Here is a 15,859-nt window from a genome sequence, read left to right as displayed (position 1 = left end):
TTCTGAAGAACACCATCTCCAGATCTAGCACAGGGGATGCTGTTGAGGCAAGAAGGAGGCATGTGAGAGGAGCTGGATAGATCAGAAGGAGGTTAATATTTCAATGTTCTTGTTATTGGGTTGTAGACCAATTAGGTAAAATACAAGGTCCTGTTCTACTTGCAGTTAGTCTCACATGATAGTGGAAGAGGCCAAGGACAGACAAGTTGGTGTGGTAATGGGAAGGGAATTAAAATGTCTAGTAACTGGAGCTCCAGATGGGACCCCAAATTATTTCTGAGCTCCTGCTTTGATTTGGCAACAGGGTACAATGCTTCAATGGTCAAGTTGGTGCTAGCGAACAACACTACCTCAGGTATCTTCCAGATAGTTCACGAAACTGTTTCTTTCACTTTTTTCTATGTCTTCTTTTTATTTTTCTGGTACTGTTAGAGCCTGTGATCAAAGTTTGAGGATCGCCTGAGCGATCTAGCCCTTTGCTGTCTCCGAGAAGATGCGAGGAGGCGAGCAGCCTCAAGGCCATAAAGCTTAGAGCTGGGACGCAAGCTCACGGTCAATTCTATTTCTCGCCAATCTCACCGATTCAATGCCGAGGAAGAATGAAACATTGAGGTGAGTGCAGAAGGCGAGACAATCTTCAGTGTTGTCTACCAGCCTCTTGCTTGCTGCTGCCAGAGAAGGTGTCTGTATGTGATGGTCTCTTGCATGTTGCTCCTGAGAGAAGGCCTTTGTGTTCAAATGCTCTCTGTCTCTCTTCCTCAATGCTGTCAGAGGATGGTACCAAAGTTCTGTGTCTGCGGTTTGTCAATTGGTCTGTAGTTCAATTGGACTCTTTCAATTTTGTGTTTTTACATTGTGTTTCCGTCTGTTCTTTCTCATTTGCATATTTTTTTGCGTGGGTGGGGAGGGGGTTGGTGTTTGAAGTTCTTGTTGCCAGAGTTGTATACTGCGTACATAATTCGACAATAAATGTACCTTGAACCTTTATCTGTAACGATCTGTTCCAAGTTGCTTGCTAAACCACTCAGACAGAAAGATGCCCTCAGGAACATCTCAAACTCTGAGAACTAAGCAATAGCAGCAGATGGTATTTAAAGCTAAAAGGGTTAAATTATAAGAGTAAACAGGGCAAGTTAGGATCACATTCCCTAGAAGCTGATGATGGACATACCAGCTTGATTGAGGAATTCCAAGTAATTGAAGGATCTGATATACTGTAGATAAAAGGAGAAACTAGTTTCCCTGGTGAGGAAGTCTCCACCACTAGAGACAAGTCATCAGGTTAATTTCAGCATGCCATTCTTTATACAACCACGCACTCGCATGGGGGTCAATGCGAAGGTTCGTAGGTGACACTGATAAATGCTGAGATAAAGACTGAAGGATGTGAGAGGTGTCAAAACACAAAAATCAGCCATGGTCTAACTCAGGGGTTCCCAAACTTTTTTATGCCATGCACCCCTACCATTAATTGAGGCGTCCCTTTACCCCAGGCTGGGAAGCCCTGGTCTAACTGAATGATGGGATGAGCTCAAAAGGCTGAACATATTGAGATTATGGTGGTGATATGTTTAAACCTGGAGTCTTACAACATGGAAACAGACCCTTTGGCTCACTGAGTCTGCACCATCAACCATTCATTCACACTAATCTCATTTCATTCTACACACATTCTCATTGGGGCAAAGTACAGTGGCCAGTTAATCTACCAATCTAAACATCTTTGGGATATGGGAGGAAATCAGAGGATGGGTGAAACCCATTTGCTCACAGGGACAGCACGTAAACTCCACACAGACAGCACCTGAGGACGTAATTAAACCCTGGTTTCCAGAGATGAGAAACATTGGCTCCATCTTTGGCACCACTCTGCTGCCTTGTTCTATTCATTTGCTGAAATAACCCCTGAACTGATAAACCTTTGACCTGGTAAAGCGTTTACCTGGGGACTGTTGAGTGCTCCGTAGCCAACGGCCGGTGTGGACGGCAAGGACACAGAGGGAGAGCCGATTGACGATGTGATAACGGGGTATGGAGAGCCCAGTCCATTGACTGGAGAGGCCAAGCTTCCCAAGGGGGAGGTGAGGGGGCGCGAAGCATTTATTGAAGATCCGATCATTGACTGGTGACCAACCACTGAATTCACTGTTGAGTGTGGGGATGCTGAGCTCATCGACGTGGAGTTCACTTGTATTGCCGAGTCTGTGGAGAGAAGAAAGCTCATTGGTAATAGGTTTATTATTCTGACATGTATGTAAAAACTTTACTTTGCATCTCATCCATGGAGATCATTTAAAACATCAACATATTGAGGCAGTACAAAGGGAAAAAAGCAATAACAGAATGCAGAACATTGTGTTACCAGTTGCAGAGAAAGTACATTTCAGGCAGACTATGGGGCGTAAGGCCATGACAAGGTAGATTGTGAGGTCAAAACTCTATCTTATCGTACAAAAGGTTCATTCAATAGTAACAGCAAGATAGAAGTCATCCTTGAACCTGGTGGTCCATGGAAGGGAGACTTGCTTGTGTCATGAACTGAACTGTGTCCACAACTCTTTGAAACGTTTTGTAGTCTTGTATAGAGTAGATGTCATACCATGCTGTGAGGCAAGACCTAATTCTGCTCCTATATCTTATGGTCCAGTGCCAAGATCACTCCACCCAGCCCCTGGCAATAGAGGCTGAGCTTTTTGCTCAGAACTACCCACTTCTTAATACAAGGTTCCATCTCCGAGAAGGTCCTCAACCCAAAATGTTCATGTGAGAAGTGAACAGACATTGCGTGAGGGAGAGGATCACAGAAACAGCCATGACAGGAGAGTGAGTGAAAAGGATCAGGTCAGAAATCAAGTTACTATTAGTTGGCCTTAGAACAGGTGGTCAGCCATTAAGGGGGTAAGAGTAGAAAAAGTGTTTTAACTGTGTTGACAAGAAGTTCACATACCGCACAGTAAGCTCTGAATCAGGCTTCTCTGAGTGTCCTCACAACCCAGTAGCAAGACTAGGGGCAAACTAACTTGAAGGCACCTTGAGTATCATGGATGACTAGGGCTGAATGGCCTTTTTCCATGCTGTGTGACTGTAAGACTCTAAATCTTTGGTTCTCTATCTAAAACTAGAAGGTAGAAAAGAGCATTGAATTGAGTTTATTTCTTATATCCTTCACATACATGAGTAAAAATCATTACGTTACATCTCCGTCTAAATGTGCAATGTGCAATCATAGTAATTTGTAATAATTTATAATAAATAGAACAGTCAATGTAATATAGAGTACACTCAAATCAGCGTGAGTTCATTAGTCTGATGGCCCGGTGGAAGAAGCTGCCCCGGGGCCTGTTGGTCCTGGCTTTTATGTTGCGGTACCGTTTTCCGGAAGGTAGCAGCTGGAATAGATTGTGGTTGGGGTGACTTGGGTCCTCAATGATCCTACGGGCCCTTTTTACACACCTGTCCTTGTAAATGTCCTGAATCATGGGAAGTTCACAACTACAGATGCGCTGGGCTGTTCACACATCTTCTGATTAAGGAAGATACAGTTCCCTTAACAGGCAGTGATGCAGACAATCAAGATGTTTTTAATTGTGCCCTGTAGAAAGTTCTTAGGATTTGGGGGCTCATCCCAAACTTCCTCAACCGTCTGAGGTGAAAGAGGCGCTGTTGTGCCTTTTTCACCACACAGCTGGTGTGTACAGGCCACGTGAGGTCCTCGGTGATGTGGATGCTGATGAACTTAAAGCTGTTCACCCTCTCAACCCCAGATCCAATGATGTCAATAGGGGTTAGCCTGTCTCCATTCCTCCTGTAATCCACAACCAGCTCCTTTGTTTTGCTTTGAGAGAGTACAGGAATTGAGTACAGGAGGTGGGATTTCATACGGGGATCATTTTTGGAGAAGATTAAGAGGTTATTTGATCGGAGTAGGCAAGGTTAAGGCAGGTTTCAAAAGAGTGAAGGGAGGCAAACTATTCCCACAAATGGAATCAGAGACCAGAGGGCAAAGAACAAAAGGACTGGAAAAAGATCCAGACGGAAGGAGAGGAAAACGTTTTTTTCTTCAACACAGTGATAAGATATAATGAGGAATTCACTGTCTGAACATATACTTGATGCAGATCCAACTGTGTCCAGGGAACTGCAAATGTTTTGCTTTCAACAAATTATCCAATTCCTTCTGAAAGCCAGAGCAGGGGAATGGGAGTGACTGCACGTCTCTACAACGTACTGGCATGCATTCAATGGGTTGAATGGCCCCCTTCTGTGTCCTAGGAAGGATTTGATAAAGTTGTAAAGATTAGGTAGGCTTGGATCTGGCTCAAAGTGGTAATTAAGGAGAAATACCGGCTTCTGGAAATACAGCACAAGCCATGAGTCAGTGTTCCCAAGGGAGCTGCAGGCAGTGTGCGTGGTGGTGTAGTGGTCAGACTCAGGGGGCTGAGGGTGGGTTGGTGGTGGTGATGGTTTGAGTTTCCAGTGTGGGCTCCATTCGGCATGTATGCAGAGTAAGCTCAGTCACAGTTCCCATCAACGTAAACGATCATATTCAGCAAATGTAACTACTCTGTCACCTTTCATGAAGACAGGGAGATGTGGGTCTTCCCCTAATGTTACTTGGCACATGTCAGCTTAATTTAACCTTTTGTTATTGCTCAATGACCTCCAACCATCCTCCTTGCTCAGCTTCAAGGCATTATGGTGGAGTGAATGTACACATAAGAAACTGAGCTGGGCACCTTTATAATGGCCCGTATTCCCAGCTGCAGTAGATGGAGGGAACTCAGCTGGTCTGCCTGCACATGGTCCATATCCATCCATTCTCTGTATATCCAAGAGCTTGTCTAGGAGCCTTTAATATGCATCCGTCATATCTGCATCCACCATGGCTTTTGGCAGTTTGTTCCAGCCACCACTCTCCTTCACATCTCCTTTGAACGTTCCCTCACTAAATGAATGCCTTTTAATAATACCTTCTAACCAGGAAATACTGCAAGGATTAATGGGAATAGCAGTAGGGCAAAGGCAGCACAGGGGCTATGAGCAGGAGAGACCAGGAGCTGAAGACTGGAGGGAATGCAATGATGAGACAGAGAGATTGGGAGCCACATGGGTTGAAGAGGTCAGAGAGTGATTTGAGATAAACCGATAAATCAGCAGTCCATCCATTGAAGTACTGGAGTGGTACCTTTAAGGGGAAGCTATGCAGCAGTGTGAGAGAAAAGGTTCATCCAGGGGGAACGTGTTTAGTAATGTGACCTGGCAAAACACAAGATGGTGGGGAACTCAGTGGGTCATGCAGTGGAAGGAAATGGACAGATGTTTTGTGCTGAGATTCTGTATCTGGACTAAATGGATAGAGGGGAGATAGGCAGTTTAAAGCTGCAAGGAGAAGGAGTGAAAGAAAGCAGGCAGGAAATAGGTGGATCCAAATGGGAGGAGTGATGGGCAGATGAGGAGGAGTGAGGGGAAGTGGGAACAGCGACAGAGGCTGGGAGGTGACAAAGGGCTGCAGACTGTGGAATCTGATAGGAGGGTGTGCAGCATGGATTCAAGAGAGGGAATGGGGAGGGCTGATGGGAACATTTGGGGAGGGGACCTGGTAAGAGGAATGTGTGGGTGATAGGACCATGCAATGTTCAGCACTGACGACGTACTCCCTACTTTACACAGCACATTAAGCACACACTGTGGGGAGCCAGCTCTAGTTTCTCAGAACCTTGTGGACTTCAGGCACAAGCATGCAGAAAGCTACCCTAGCGCTGGAATAGGAAGATACTTCCCTATTCAGAAGGGTAGGGAAAGGAAGAGGATGGCAGCAGTGATAGGGGACTCTGTAGTTAGGGGGTCAGACAGCTGATTCTGTGGACACAAGGAACAAACACGGATGGTAGTTTGTCTCCCAGGTGCCAGGGTCTAGGATGTTTCTGATCGCATCCACGATATCCTGAAGTGGAAAGGTAAACAGCCAGAGGTCATGGTACATATTGGTACCAACGACATAGGCAGGAAAAGGGAGGAGGTCCTGAAAACAGACTACAGGGAGTTAGGAAGGAAGTTGAAAAGCAGGACGTCAAAGGTAGTAATCTCCGGATTACATCTCAGTTAGTATAGGAATAGGGTGAGATGGAGAATAAATGCGTGGCTGAGGGATTGGAGCAAGGAGCAGGGATTCAGATTTCCGGATCATTGAGACCTCTTTTGGAGCAGGAGTGACCTGTACAAAAAGGACGGGTTGCACTTGAATCCGAGGGGGCCAAATATCCTGGCAGGGTGTTTTGTTAAGCCTACTGGGGAGAGTTTAAACTAGAATCGCTGGGGGGTGGGAGTCAAACTGAAGAAATGGAGGAAGGGGTCGTAGGCTCATAAATTGAGACAGTGTGAGAGGGAGGGTAGGCAGGTGGTAGAGAAGGAATACGCTCAGACTGATGGTTTGGGATATGTCTATTTTAATGCAAGGGGTATCATGAACAAAGCAGGTCAGCTTACAGCATGGATCCGTACTTGGAACTATGATGTTGTGGCCATTACAGAGACATGGATGGCTCAAGAGCAAGAATGGCCACTTAGAGTGCCAGGCTTCAGAGGCAAAAGAGGTGGGAGCATGGCACTGCTGATCAGAGATAATGTCATGGCTGCAGAAAATGAGGAAGTCATGCAGGGATTGTCTGCTGAGTCTCAGTGGGTGGAAGTTAGGAACAGGAAGGCGTCAATAGAGTTAGTGTTTTTCTATAGAGCACCTAATAATAACAGGGACATCGAGCAGCAGATAGGGAGACAGATTCTGGAATGATGAAATAATAACAGGGTTGTCGTGGTGGGAGATTTTAATTTTCCCAATATTGATTGGCACCTCTCTAAAACAAGGGATTTAGATGGAGTGGGGTTTGTTAGGTGTGTTCAGGTAGGCTTCCCGACACAATAAGTAGATAAGCCTACAAGAGGAGAGGCTGTACTTGATCTGGTATCAGGAAATGAATCTGGTCAGGTGTCAGGTCTCAGTGAGAGAGCAGTTTGGAAATAGTGATCACAATTCTATCTCCCTTACCATAGCATTGGAGAGGGATAGGGACAAACAAATTAGGAAAGCATTTAATTGGAGTAAGGGGAATTATGAAGCTATCAGGCAGGAACTTGGAAGAATAAACTGGGAACAGATGTTCTCAGGGAAATGTACGGCAGAAATGTGGCAAATGTTCAGGGGATATTTGCGTAGTGTTCTGCATAGGTACATTCCAATGAGACAGACAGAATGGTAGGGTACAGGGAACCATGGTGTAGAAAGGCTGTTGAAAATCTAGTCAAGAAAAGAAAAGCTTATGAAAGATTCAAAAATCTACACAGCAGACACCAACAGAATCAACAAACTCATTCGTAAGGCCAGTAATGTTGTGGGGATGGAACTGGACTCTCTCATGGTGGTGTCTGAAAAGAGGATGCTGTCGAAGTTGCATGCCATCTTGGTCAATGTCTCCCATCCACTACATAATGGACTGGTTGGGCACAGGAGTACATTCAGCCAGAGACTCATTCCACCGAGATGTAACACAGAGCGTCATAGGAAGTCATTCCTGCCTGTGGCCATCAAACGTTACAACTCCTCCCTTGGAGGGTCTGACACCCTGAGCCAATAGGCTGGTCCTGGACTTATTTCATAATTTACTGGCATAATTTACATATTACTATTTACCTATTTATGGTTCTATTACTATATATTATTTATGGTGCAATTGTAATGAAAACCAATTTCCCCCGGGATCAATAAAGTATGACTACTACTACTACTAATGATAGAGATCTAGAAAATTATAAGGCTAGCAGGAAGGAGCTTAAGAATGAAATTAGGAGAGCCAGAAGGGGCCATGAGAAGGCCTTGGCAGACAGGATTAAGGAAAACCCCAAGGCATTGTACAAGTATGTGAAGAGCAAGAGGATAAGATGTGAGAGAATAGGACCAATCAAGTATGACAGTGGAAAAGTGTGTATGGAACTGGAGGAGATAGCTGAGGCACATACTTAATGAATACCTTGCTTCAGTATTCACTATGGAAAAGGACCTTGGCAATTGTAGGGATGACTTACAGCAGACTGAAAAGCTTTAGCATATAGACATTAAGAAAGAGGATGTGCTGGAACTCTTGGAAAGCATCAATTTGGATAATTCACTAGGACTGGATGAGATATACCCCAGGCTACTGTGGGAGGTGAGGGAGGAGATTGCTGAGCCTCTGGCAATGTTCTTTGCATCATCAATAGGGACGGGAGAGGTTCTGGAGGATTGGAGGATTGCAGATGTTGTTCCCCTATTCAAGAAAGGGAGTGGAGATAGCCCAGGAAATTATAGACCAGTGAGTCTTACTTCAGTGGTTGGTAAGTTGATGGTGAAGATCCTGAAAGGCAGGATTTATGAACATTTGGAGAGGCATAATATGATTAGGAATAGTCAGCATGGCTTTGTCAAAGGCAGGTCGTACCATACGAGTCTGAATGAACTTTTTGAGGATGTGACTAAACACATTGATGAAGGTAGAGCAGTAGATGTAGATATGGATTTCGGCAAAACATTTGATGAGGTACCCCATGCAAGGTTCATTGAGAAAGTAAGAAGGCATGGGATCCAAGGGGACATTGTTTTGTGGATCCAGAATTGGCTTGCCCACAAAAGGCAAAGAGTGGTTTTAGATGGGTCATATTCTGTATGGAGGTCAGTGACCAGTGGTGTGCCTCAGGGATCTGTTCTGGGACCCCTTCTCTTCTTGAGTTTTATAAATGACCTGGATGAGGAAGTGGAGGGATGGGTTAGTAAATTTGCTGATGACATAAAGGTTGGGGGTGTTGTGGATAGTGTGGAGGGCTGTCAGAGGTTATAATGGGAAATCGATAGGGTGCAAAACTGGGCTAAGAAGTGGCAGATGGAGTTCAACCCAGATAAGTGTGAGGTGGTTCATTTTGGTAGGTCAAATATAATGGCAGAATATAGTATTAATGGTAAGAGTCTTGGCAATGTGGAGAATCAGAGGGATCCTGGGGTCCATGTCCATAGGACACTCAAAGCTGCAGTGCAGGTTGACTCTGTGGTTAAGAAGGCATACTGTGCATTGGCCTTCATCAACCATGGGATTGAATTCAAGAGCTGAGAGGTAATGTTACAGCTATATAGGACCCTGGTCAGACCCCACTTGGAGTACTTGCTCAGTTCTGGTCACCTCACTACAGGAAGGATGTGGAAACTATAGAAAAGGTGCAGAAGAGATCTGCAAGGATGTTCCCTGGATTGGGGAGCATGCCTTCGCATGCCATAGGTTGAGTGAATTTGGCCTTTTCTCCATGGAGCGACAGAGGATTAGAAGTGACCTGATAGAGGTGTATAAGATGATGAGAGGCATTGATCATGTGGATGATCAGGGGCTTTTCCCCTGGGCTGGAATGGCTAACACGAGGGGGCACAGTTTTAAGGTGCTTGGAAGTAGGTGCAGAGGGATGTCAGGGGTAAGCTTTTTTAAGCAGAGAGTGGTGAGTGTGGAATGCGCTGCTGGCAACTGTGGAGGAGGCGGATACAATAAGGTCTTTTAAGAGTCTCCTGGATAGGTACATGGAGCTTAGATAAATAGAGGGCAATGGGTAACCCTAGGTAATTTCTCAGCTAAGTACATGTTCGGCACGGCATTGTAGGCCAAAGGGCCTCTATTGTGCTGTAGGTTTTCTATGTTTCCAGATTCCCCAGCAAATTTCAAACCTTTTGTAAAGTTTAAGACCAAATGCTACTCACACACAACTGGCAAACTGCATTGGACTAGTTTGAGAGATTCACTAGAACAGTTTATTTCATTTTGAAATGGCGGTACAATTTATCCTTGCCTTCTTTACCAGGTTATTGGGGTGTATGGGATGTCAGGGAGGGGTAGCACCTCTAGTGGGGGAACATGTCGTGTCCTTTTCAAGGCGGTTAGTCCATCTTTGGTCCCCACCTGGCACTCAGCTCTCACCTGTGGCTCCCTGTAGCTGTTTGCATGCGATAGCCGCCACACCCCGGGCAATGGCTTCGACAAGCCGGCTAAACCAGGTGAGGGTTGCCGACGGGTCTCAAACCCTCGGTGAGATAGGGAGTTGTCTATCCCAGCATGTGAAGACAGACTCTGGTGGATTGAGCAGACGAGACCAATGGAAGGTCCAACTGTCAAGAAGGCCGTCTCTGCAAGTGTCGTGGAATGTGTAGAGCAGGACAAGACACAGAAGACGTTCTGGTCATCCACTGCGCCTAGTCCCATCTCCAGCCACCTCGACTCTGTCTTGCCACTGGATCCAGATGGGAATTGGAAAGAGAGAGTGAGGCTGATGCTGTGCAACTCTCCCTCACTTAAATCCAAATCACGCACTAGTTTCGACACCATCATAATGGTGTCAAGGTCCTCATTGATGTCGACAATGGACGAACACACATATACACACACACACACACACACACACACCAGGTTATTGCCAGATATGTCAGCAATATTTATGGTGCTCAGATAAAGAACTCTGCCCTCATTTCAGAGATAAACCTACCACTTCAAAAGTAATCTGCAGCTCATCGCAGTGCTTTTTCCTGGCAGAAACCACAACCTGTAATGCACTTAAAAGTGCTCCCCACACAATGCAGCAGAGGAACAGGCCTTTTAGCTCATGATGTGTGAAACTAATTAAGTTAAAGGCACCCAATCCCTTCTGCCTACATATTGTCCCTCTCCCTCTGTTCTCTGCATATTCTTGTGCTTATCTAATAACATCTTAAACACCTCTATTAAATCTGCATCTATCACCATTCCTGGCAACACATTCAAGCTCCCACCACTCTATGTGTAAAAGGAATTTGCTCCATACATCTCCTTTGAAGTTTCCTTCTCTCACTTTAAACGCATGGCCTCTAATATTAGACATTTCAACCCGGGCAAAAAGGATACTGGCTGTTCACTTCATCTATTTCATAAACTTCTATTAGGGCGAGGAATTATCTGCCACTCCTGAGAAAATAGGATTGTTTGTTCAACATTTCTTTCTACCGCACATCCTCTAATCCAATCTAAGCATTTAATCTTGATAGATTTCTTCAGCACCTTCTCAAAAGCCTTCCTTTAATGGGACAACCAGAATTGATTGCAGATATGGCCTAGAGTTTTATAAAGCTGTAGCATAACATCCTGACTCTTGAATTCCGTGCTTCAACTAATAAAGGCATGCATATGCCTTCTGTACTGCCTTATTGACTTCTGAGGCCACTATCAGGGAGCGAAGGACTTGTTGTCATATGGAAATCCTGCCATTCAAAAGAAGTCAGGTCCCATCTCCGAGACCCTGAGCCATTGTTGAATGAACTGTAGGGACATTTTCCATTTTATTTTGGCTATCCATCACTGGTTCAGATCAGTCCACAGTTGTGGGATTTTGCTTTGTGCACTTCCAATATCACTTGGGGAGCACTTTCCTAAATGCAAGCAATCCTCCAGCATGGCACCAGGGGGAGGCAGTGAGCTTGCAAACTGGCTTTTGACCACAGCTAGACCTGGGGTAGTGATGCTTCTGCTCCAGCCATGCCAGAAATTGCAGCCAGACACTGTCAGAGCTGGGAATGAGGGGCGAGAAACCAGCCAGAGTCTTGATGAAAAATGGCAGTGAGCCACCAACAAATATCATTGTTATTACACCAAGAGCAGCCCCTCAAATCCCTACCTACACCATCAATTTCACACTGCCCCTGAGAAGTAATCAGTACTACCTTGGCTCACTGCAGAGATTCTGCAAAGGATTACGTCACTGTGGTTACAGATGGCTAGGGCACTGGGGCAGCTAGGCCAACTCATCTACTACACTACAGAGCATAGTACAGATACCATTGATTAGATGGTTTATTGGATTATGTCACTGCAATTGTAATCCACATTCCTCTTGGTACCTGCATCTCCTGCATACACTAAGCCTTCCCACTGCAGACTCTCCCTACTCCCCTCCTCACCCTGTGTGAAACCCTGCCTGTGGCTCAGTTTCTTGTCAGTTCCTGTGGCTCACCCCTTCCCTTCTTATCCTAGAAGGAAATATTCCCTCATTACCTCCACAGTTTACATGCAGTCATTGGACAAGAATTGAGAAGCAATCAGTACTACCTTGAAGATTCTGCAAAGGATTTGGACTGGACCATACTGCTGCCCTGAACAGAATTCTCTCCTCACTCCCCACCTCTCCCCCTGCCCCAACAGAATCTTGCTGGATATGATGCAGAGCAAATCTCCTAATAGTGTGATCTGAAGGCACAGCTTCAGAATAAACATAGAAAATAGGTGCAGGAGTAGGCCATTCAGCCCTTCGAGCCTGCACTGCCATTTATTATGATCATGGCTGATCATCCAACTCAGAACCCTGCACCAGCATTCCCTCCATACCCCCGATCCCCGTAGCCACAAGGGCCATATCTAACTCCCTCTTAAATATAGCCAATGAACTGGCCTCAACTGTTTCCTGTGGCAGAGAATTCCACAGATTCACCACTCTCTGTGTGAAGAAGTTTTTCCTAATCTCTGTCCTAAAAGGCTTCCCCTTTATCCTCAAACTGTGACCCCTCGTTCTGGATTTCCCCAACAGCGGGAACAATCTTCCTGCATCTAGCCTGTCCAATCCCTTTAGGATTTTATACATTTCAATCAGATCCCCCCTCAATCTTCTAAATTCCAACGAGTACAAGACCAGTTCATCCAGTCTTTCTTCATATGAAAGTCCTGCCATCCCAGGAATCAATCTGGTGAACCTTCTTTGTACTCCCTCTATGGCAAGGATGTCTTTCCTCAAATTAGGGGACCAAAACTGCACACAATACTCCAGGTGTGGTCTCACCAAGGCCTTGTACAACTGCAGTAGTACCTCCCTGCTCCTGTACTCGAATCCTCTCGCTATAAATGCCAGCATACCATTCGCCTTTTTCACCGCCTGCTGTACCTGCATGCCCACTTTCAATGACTGGTGTATAATGACACCCAGGTCTCGTTGCACCTCCCCTTTTCCTAATCGGCCACCATTCAGATAATAATCTGTTTTCCTATTTTTGCCACCAAAGTGGATAACTTCACATTTATCCACATTAAATTGCATCTGCCATGAATTTGCCCACTCACCCAACCTATCCAAGTCACCCTGCATCCTCTTAGCATCCTCCTCACAGCTAACACTGCCGCCCAGCTTTGTGTCATCTGCAAACTTGGAGATGCTGCATTTAATTCCCTCATCCAAGTCATTAATATATATTGTAAACAACTGGGGTCCCAGCACTGAGCCTTGCGGTACCCCACTAGTCAACTTCCCTTTAGAAATGCAATGTGGAGGAATTTCTTTAGCCAGAGTCTGGTGAATCTATGGAATTTGTTGCTACGGGGACCTGTGGAGGCCGTGTAAAGTGTAAAGTGACACAGGACCAGTTATACTAGTTGTACATAGAACTCCAGTGTGTAATGAAAACACAAATTCATCATAATCGATCCAAACCATTGAATTAATTGCACTCATGATACCGATCTCAGACATCCCACCTCTCCCGGAAGTTCTGGGAGTCTCCCGCATATTGATAGCGGCTCCCTGACGCCCGGAAATTATATACAATATCCCGGAAATTGATTTTTTTGAGAGCGAGAGGGAGAGTGAGAACAAGCACGAACATCCTGATTGGTCCCTCTTCATGCTAGGTAGACCTATCAGTTTTCTCTGTGGGCAGGCTTTACAGTCGACCTCAAAAAGAATGCAACAGTGACTTTTCTATTGCCAATGGTGGGTTAAAATGTAAAAGACATGTTGAGGTGAGTTTAACAGGTGTCATTCGTTCATTAGCATAGCTCAGTGGTCCCCAACCACATGCAAGGCATGTGCTACAGGGCTGCGAGGAAACGATATGATTTGGCGATAGGAGTCAGCCGCACCTTTCCTCATTCCCTGTCACGGCCACTGTTGAGCTTGAACACACACAAGGTCATTACCCGCGCGTCGTCCATGTCAGCGCGGGAAGGACATCAATTCCTCAAGCTTGCAAATGACGGTGGGCTGAAAAGTATGTCTGACATAACATCTCTGCCGGCATTCTGGATCAAAGTCAAGGCTGAATATCCTGAGGTGGCCACGAAAGCACTGAAAACGTTGCTTCCATTTCCAACATATCTCTGCAATGAATGCAACGAAAACTAAATTGCGGAATAGACTGGACATAAGGAACCCCCTTCGAGTATCGCTGTCTCCCATCACCGCTCGATGTTGCAGGGAAACCAGCCCAGGGCACCAATGATTCAGCGATATTGGTGTGTTGCAATGATTTTATATGTTCATACGGGGAAAATATGTGCTGTGTGTTTAATATCCAAACGTTACATAAAATGTTACAATGCTATTGACTTACAAGTGATTTATACAGTAATTGACTTATCACTATATTCATGCGAGGAAAATATGCGCTGTGTGTTTAATATTAAATTTGTTAGATAAACCCTTTTAGAAACAAAATTGAGTGTATTAGCCACTAAAAAGTGACTTGTAGTTGACCGATCTTCTATATTCCAGTCGTGATTAACACCCCACCCACCCCGAACAGAATCGCCAAAAACGATTTGTAGAAAAAAAATCGGCACATACACGCATGTGCACACAGGTGCCCGTGCAAGGCTTCATGGTAATTGTAGTCTTCTTGGGGTAAACACAACGTACTTGATGGTTAATCTTGTCCGTTGGCAACCCTACCCTCATCTCCCCCCCCCCCCCCCCCCCGCCTGGCCGGTCTGCAAGAATATTGTCAAAAATAAACCGGTCTGTGGTGCAAAAAAGGTTGGGGACTCCTGGCATAGCTAACATTATTTAAACTAGCTGGCTAGCTGCTAAGGAGCTACTCTATGGATGCCCTACGTGATGAGGCCAAACTCCCTGTAGACTTGCTTGAAGTTATAATGGAATAAACATGACAATATAATATTAGATTAGATTATGAAGACACTCAGTCCTCATTTATTGTCATTTAGAAATGCATGCATTAAGAAATGATACAATGTTCCTCCAGTATGATATCACAGAAATACAGGACAGACCAAAACTAAAACTGACAAAAAACACATAATTATAGCATACAGTTACAACAGTGCAAAGCAATACTGTAATTTGATAAAGAGCAGACCATGGGCACAGTAAAAAAAAAGTCTCCAAAGTCCCGATAGCCCCAATATCTCGCGCAGACGGTAGAAGGGAGAAACTCTCTCTGCCATGAACCTCCAGCGCCGCAAACTTGCCAGTGCAGCAACCTGGAAGCATCCGCCCACAGCCGACTCTGAGTCCGTCTGAAAACTTCAAGCCTTCAACCAGCCCTCCGACACAGAGTACCGAGCACCATCTCTGCCGAGTGCTTCGACCCCATCCCGGCCGCCAAGCAACAAGCAAAGCGGAGGACTCGGGGCCTTCCCCTCCGGAGATTTCAGATCACACAGTAGTAGCGGCAGCGAAACAGGCATTTCAGAAGTTTCACCAGATGTTCCTCCGTGCTCTCACGTCTACCTCCATCAAATCAGAATTGTGCATGGCCCCCTACTTATATAAGTACATATTTTAATGTCACATTTTCTGCGTATACCCAACTTCGTTTACAGATTAGACAAAATCACTCAACAAAGTATTACATACACCCTTGGAGTTCGACTTGGGGGGGGGGGGGGAGATATGGGGTTGCGGGGGGGGTGGGGGTGCTACCTCCCTGAATTGAGTTTTTGCAGGGTGGGATGTCTGCCGATCTGGACACAAAGATTGGGCCCCGTCAGCTACAGTGGAGTTGCATACATATAACATACACAATAGTAGAACTGAAAAGGCTGTA

At 45.4% G+C, this 15,859-nt stretch overlaps 1 protein-coding gene across 3 annotated transcripts in view; it reads right to left on the bottom strand.

The window, feature by feature from the left end:
* LOC140206136 (retinoic acid receptor RXR-gamma-A-like) overlaps positions 1 to 15,859 on the bottom strand; it is a 279,149-nt gene that overhangs the window by 88,445 nt on the left and 174,845 nt on the right. For all 3 annotated transcript variants that reach the window (XM_072274349.1, XM_072274348.1, XM_072274347.1), the window contains exon 2: positions 1,943 to 2,202. In XM_072274349.1, the coding sequence (XP_072130450.1) occupies positions 1,943 to 2,202 (260 nt within the window). The remainder of the gene's footprint in view (positions 1 to 1,942; positions 2,203 to 15,859) is intronic.

Source organism: Mobula birostris, chromosome 12, assembly GCF_030028105.1.
Source record: "Mobula birostris isolate sMobBir1 chromosome 12, sMobBir1.hap1, whole genome shotgun sequence".
In the NCBI taxonomy this organism is placed as follows: domain Eukaryota; kingdom Metazoa; phylum Chordata; class Chondrichthyes; order Myliobatiformes; family Myliobatidae; genus Mobula; species Mobula birostris.
This window is presented reverse-complemented; position numbering and strand designations above follow the sequence as displayed.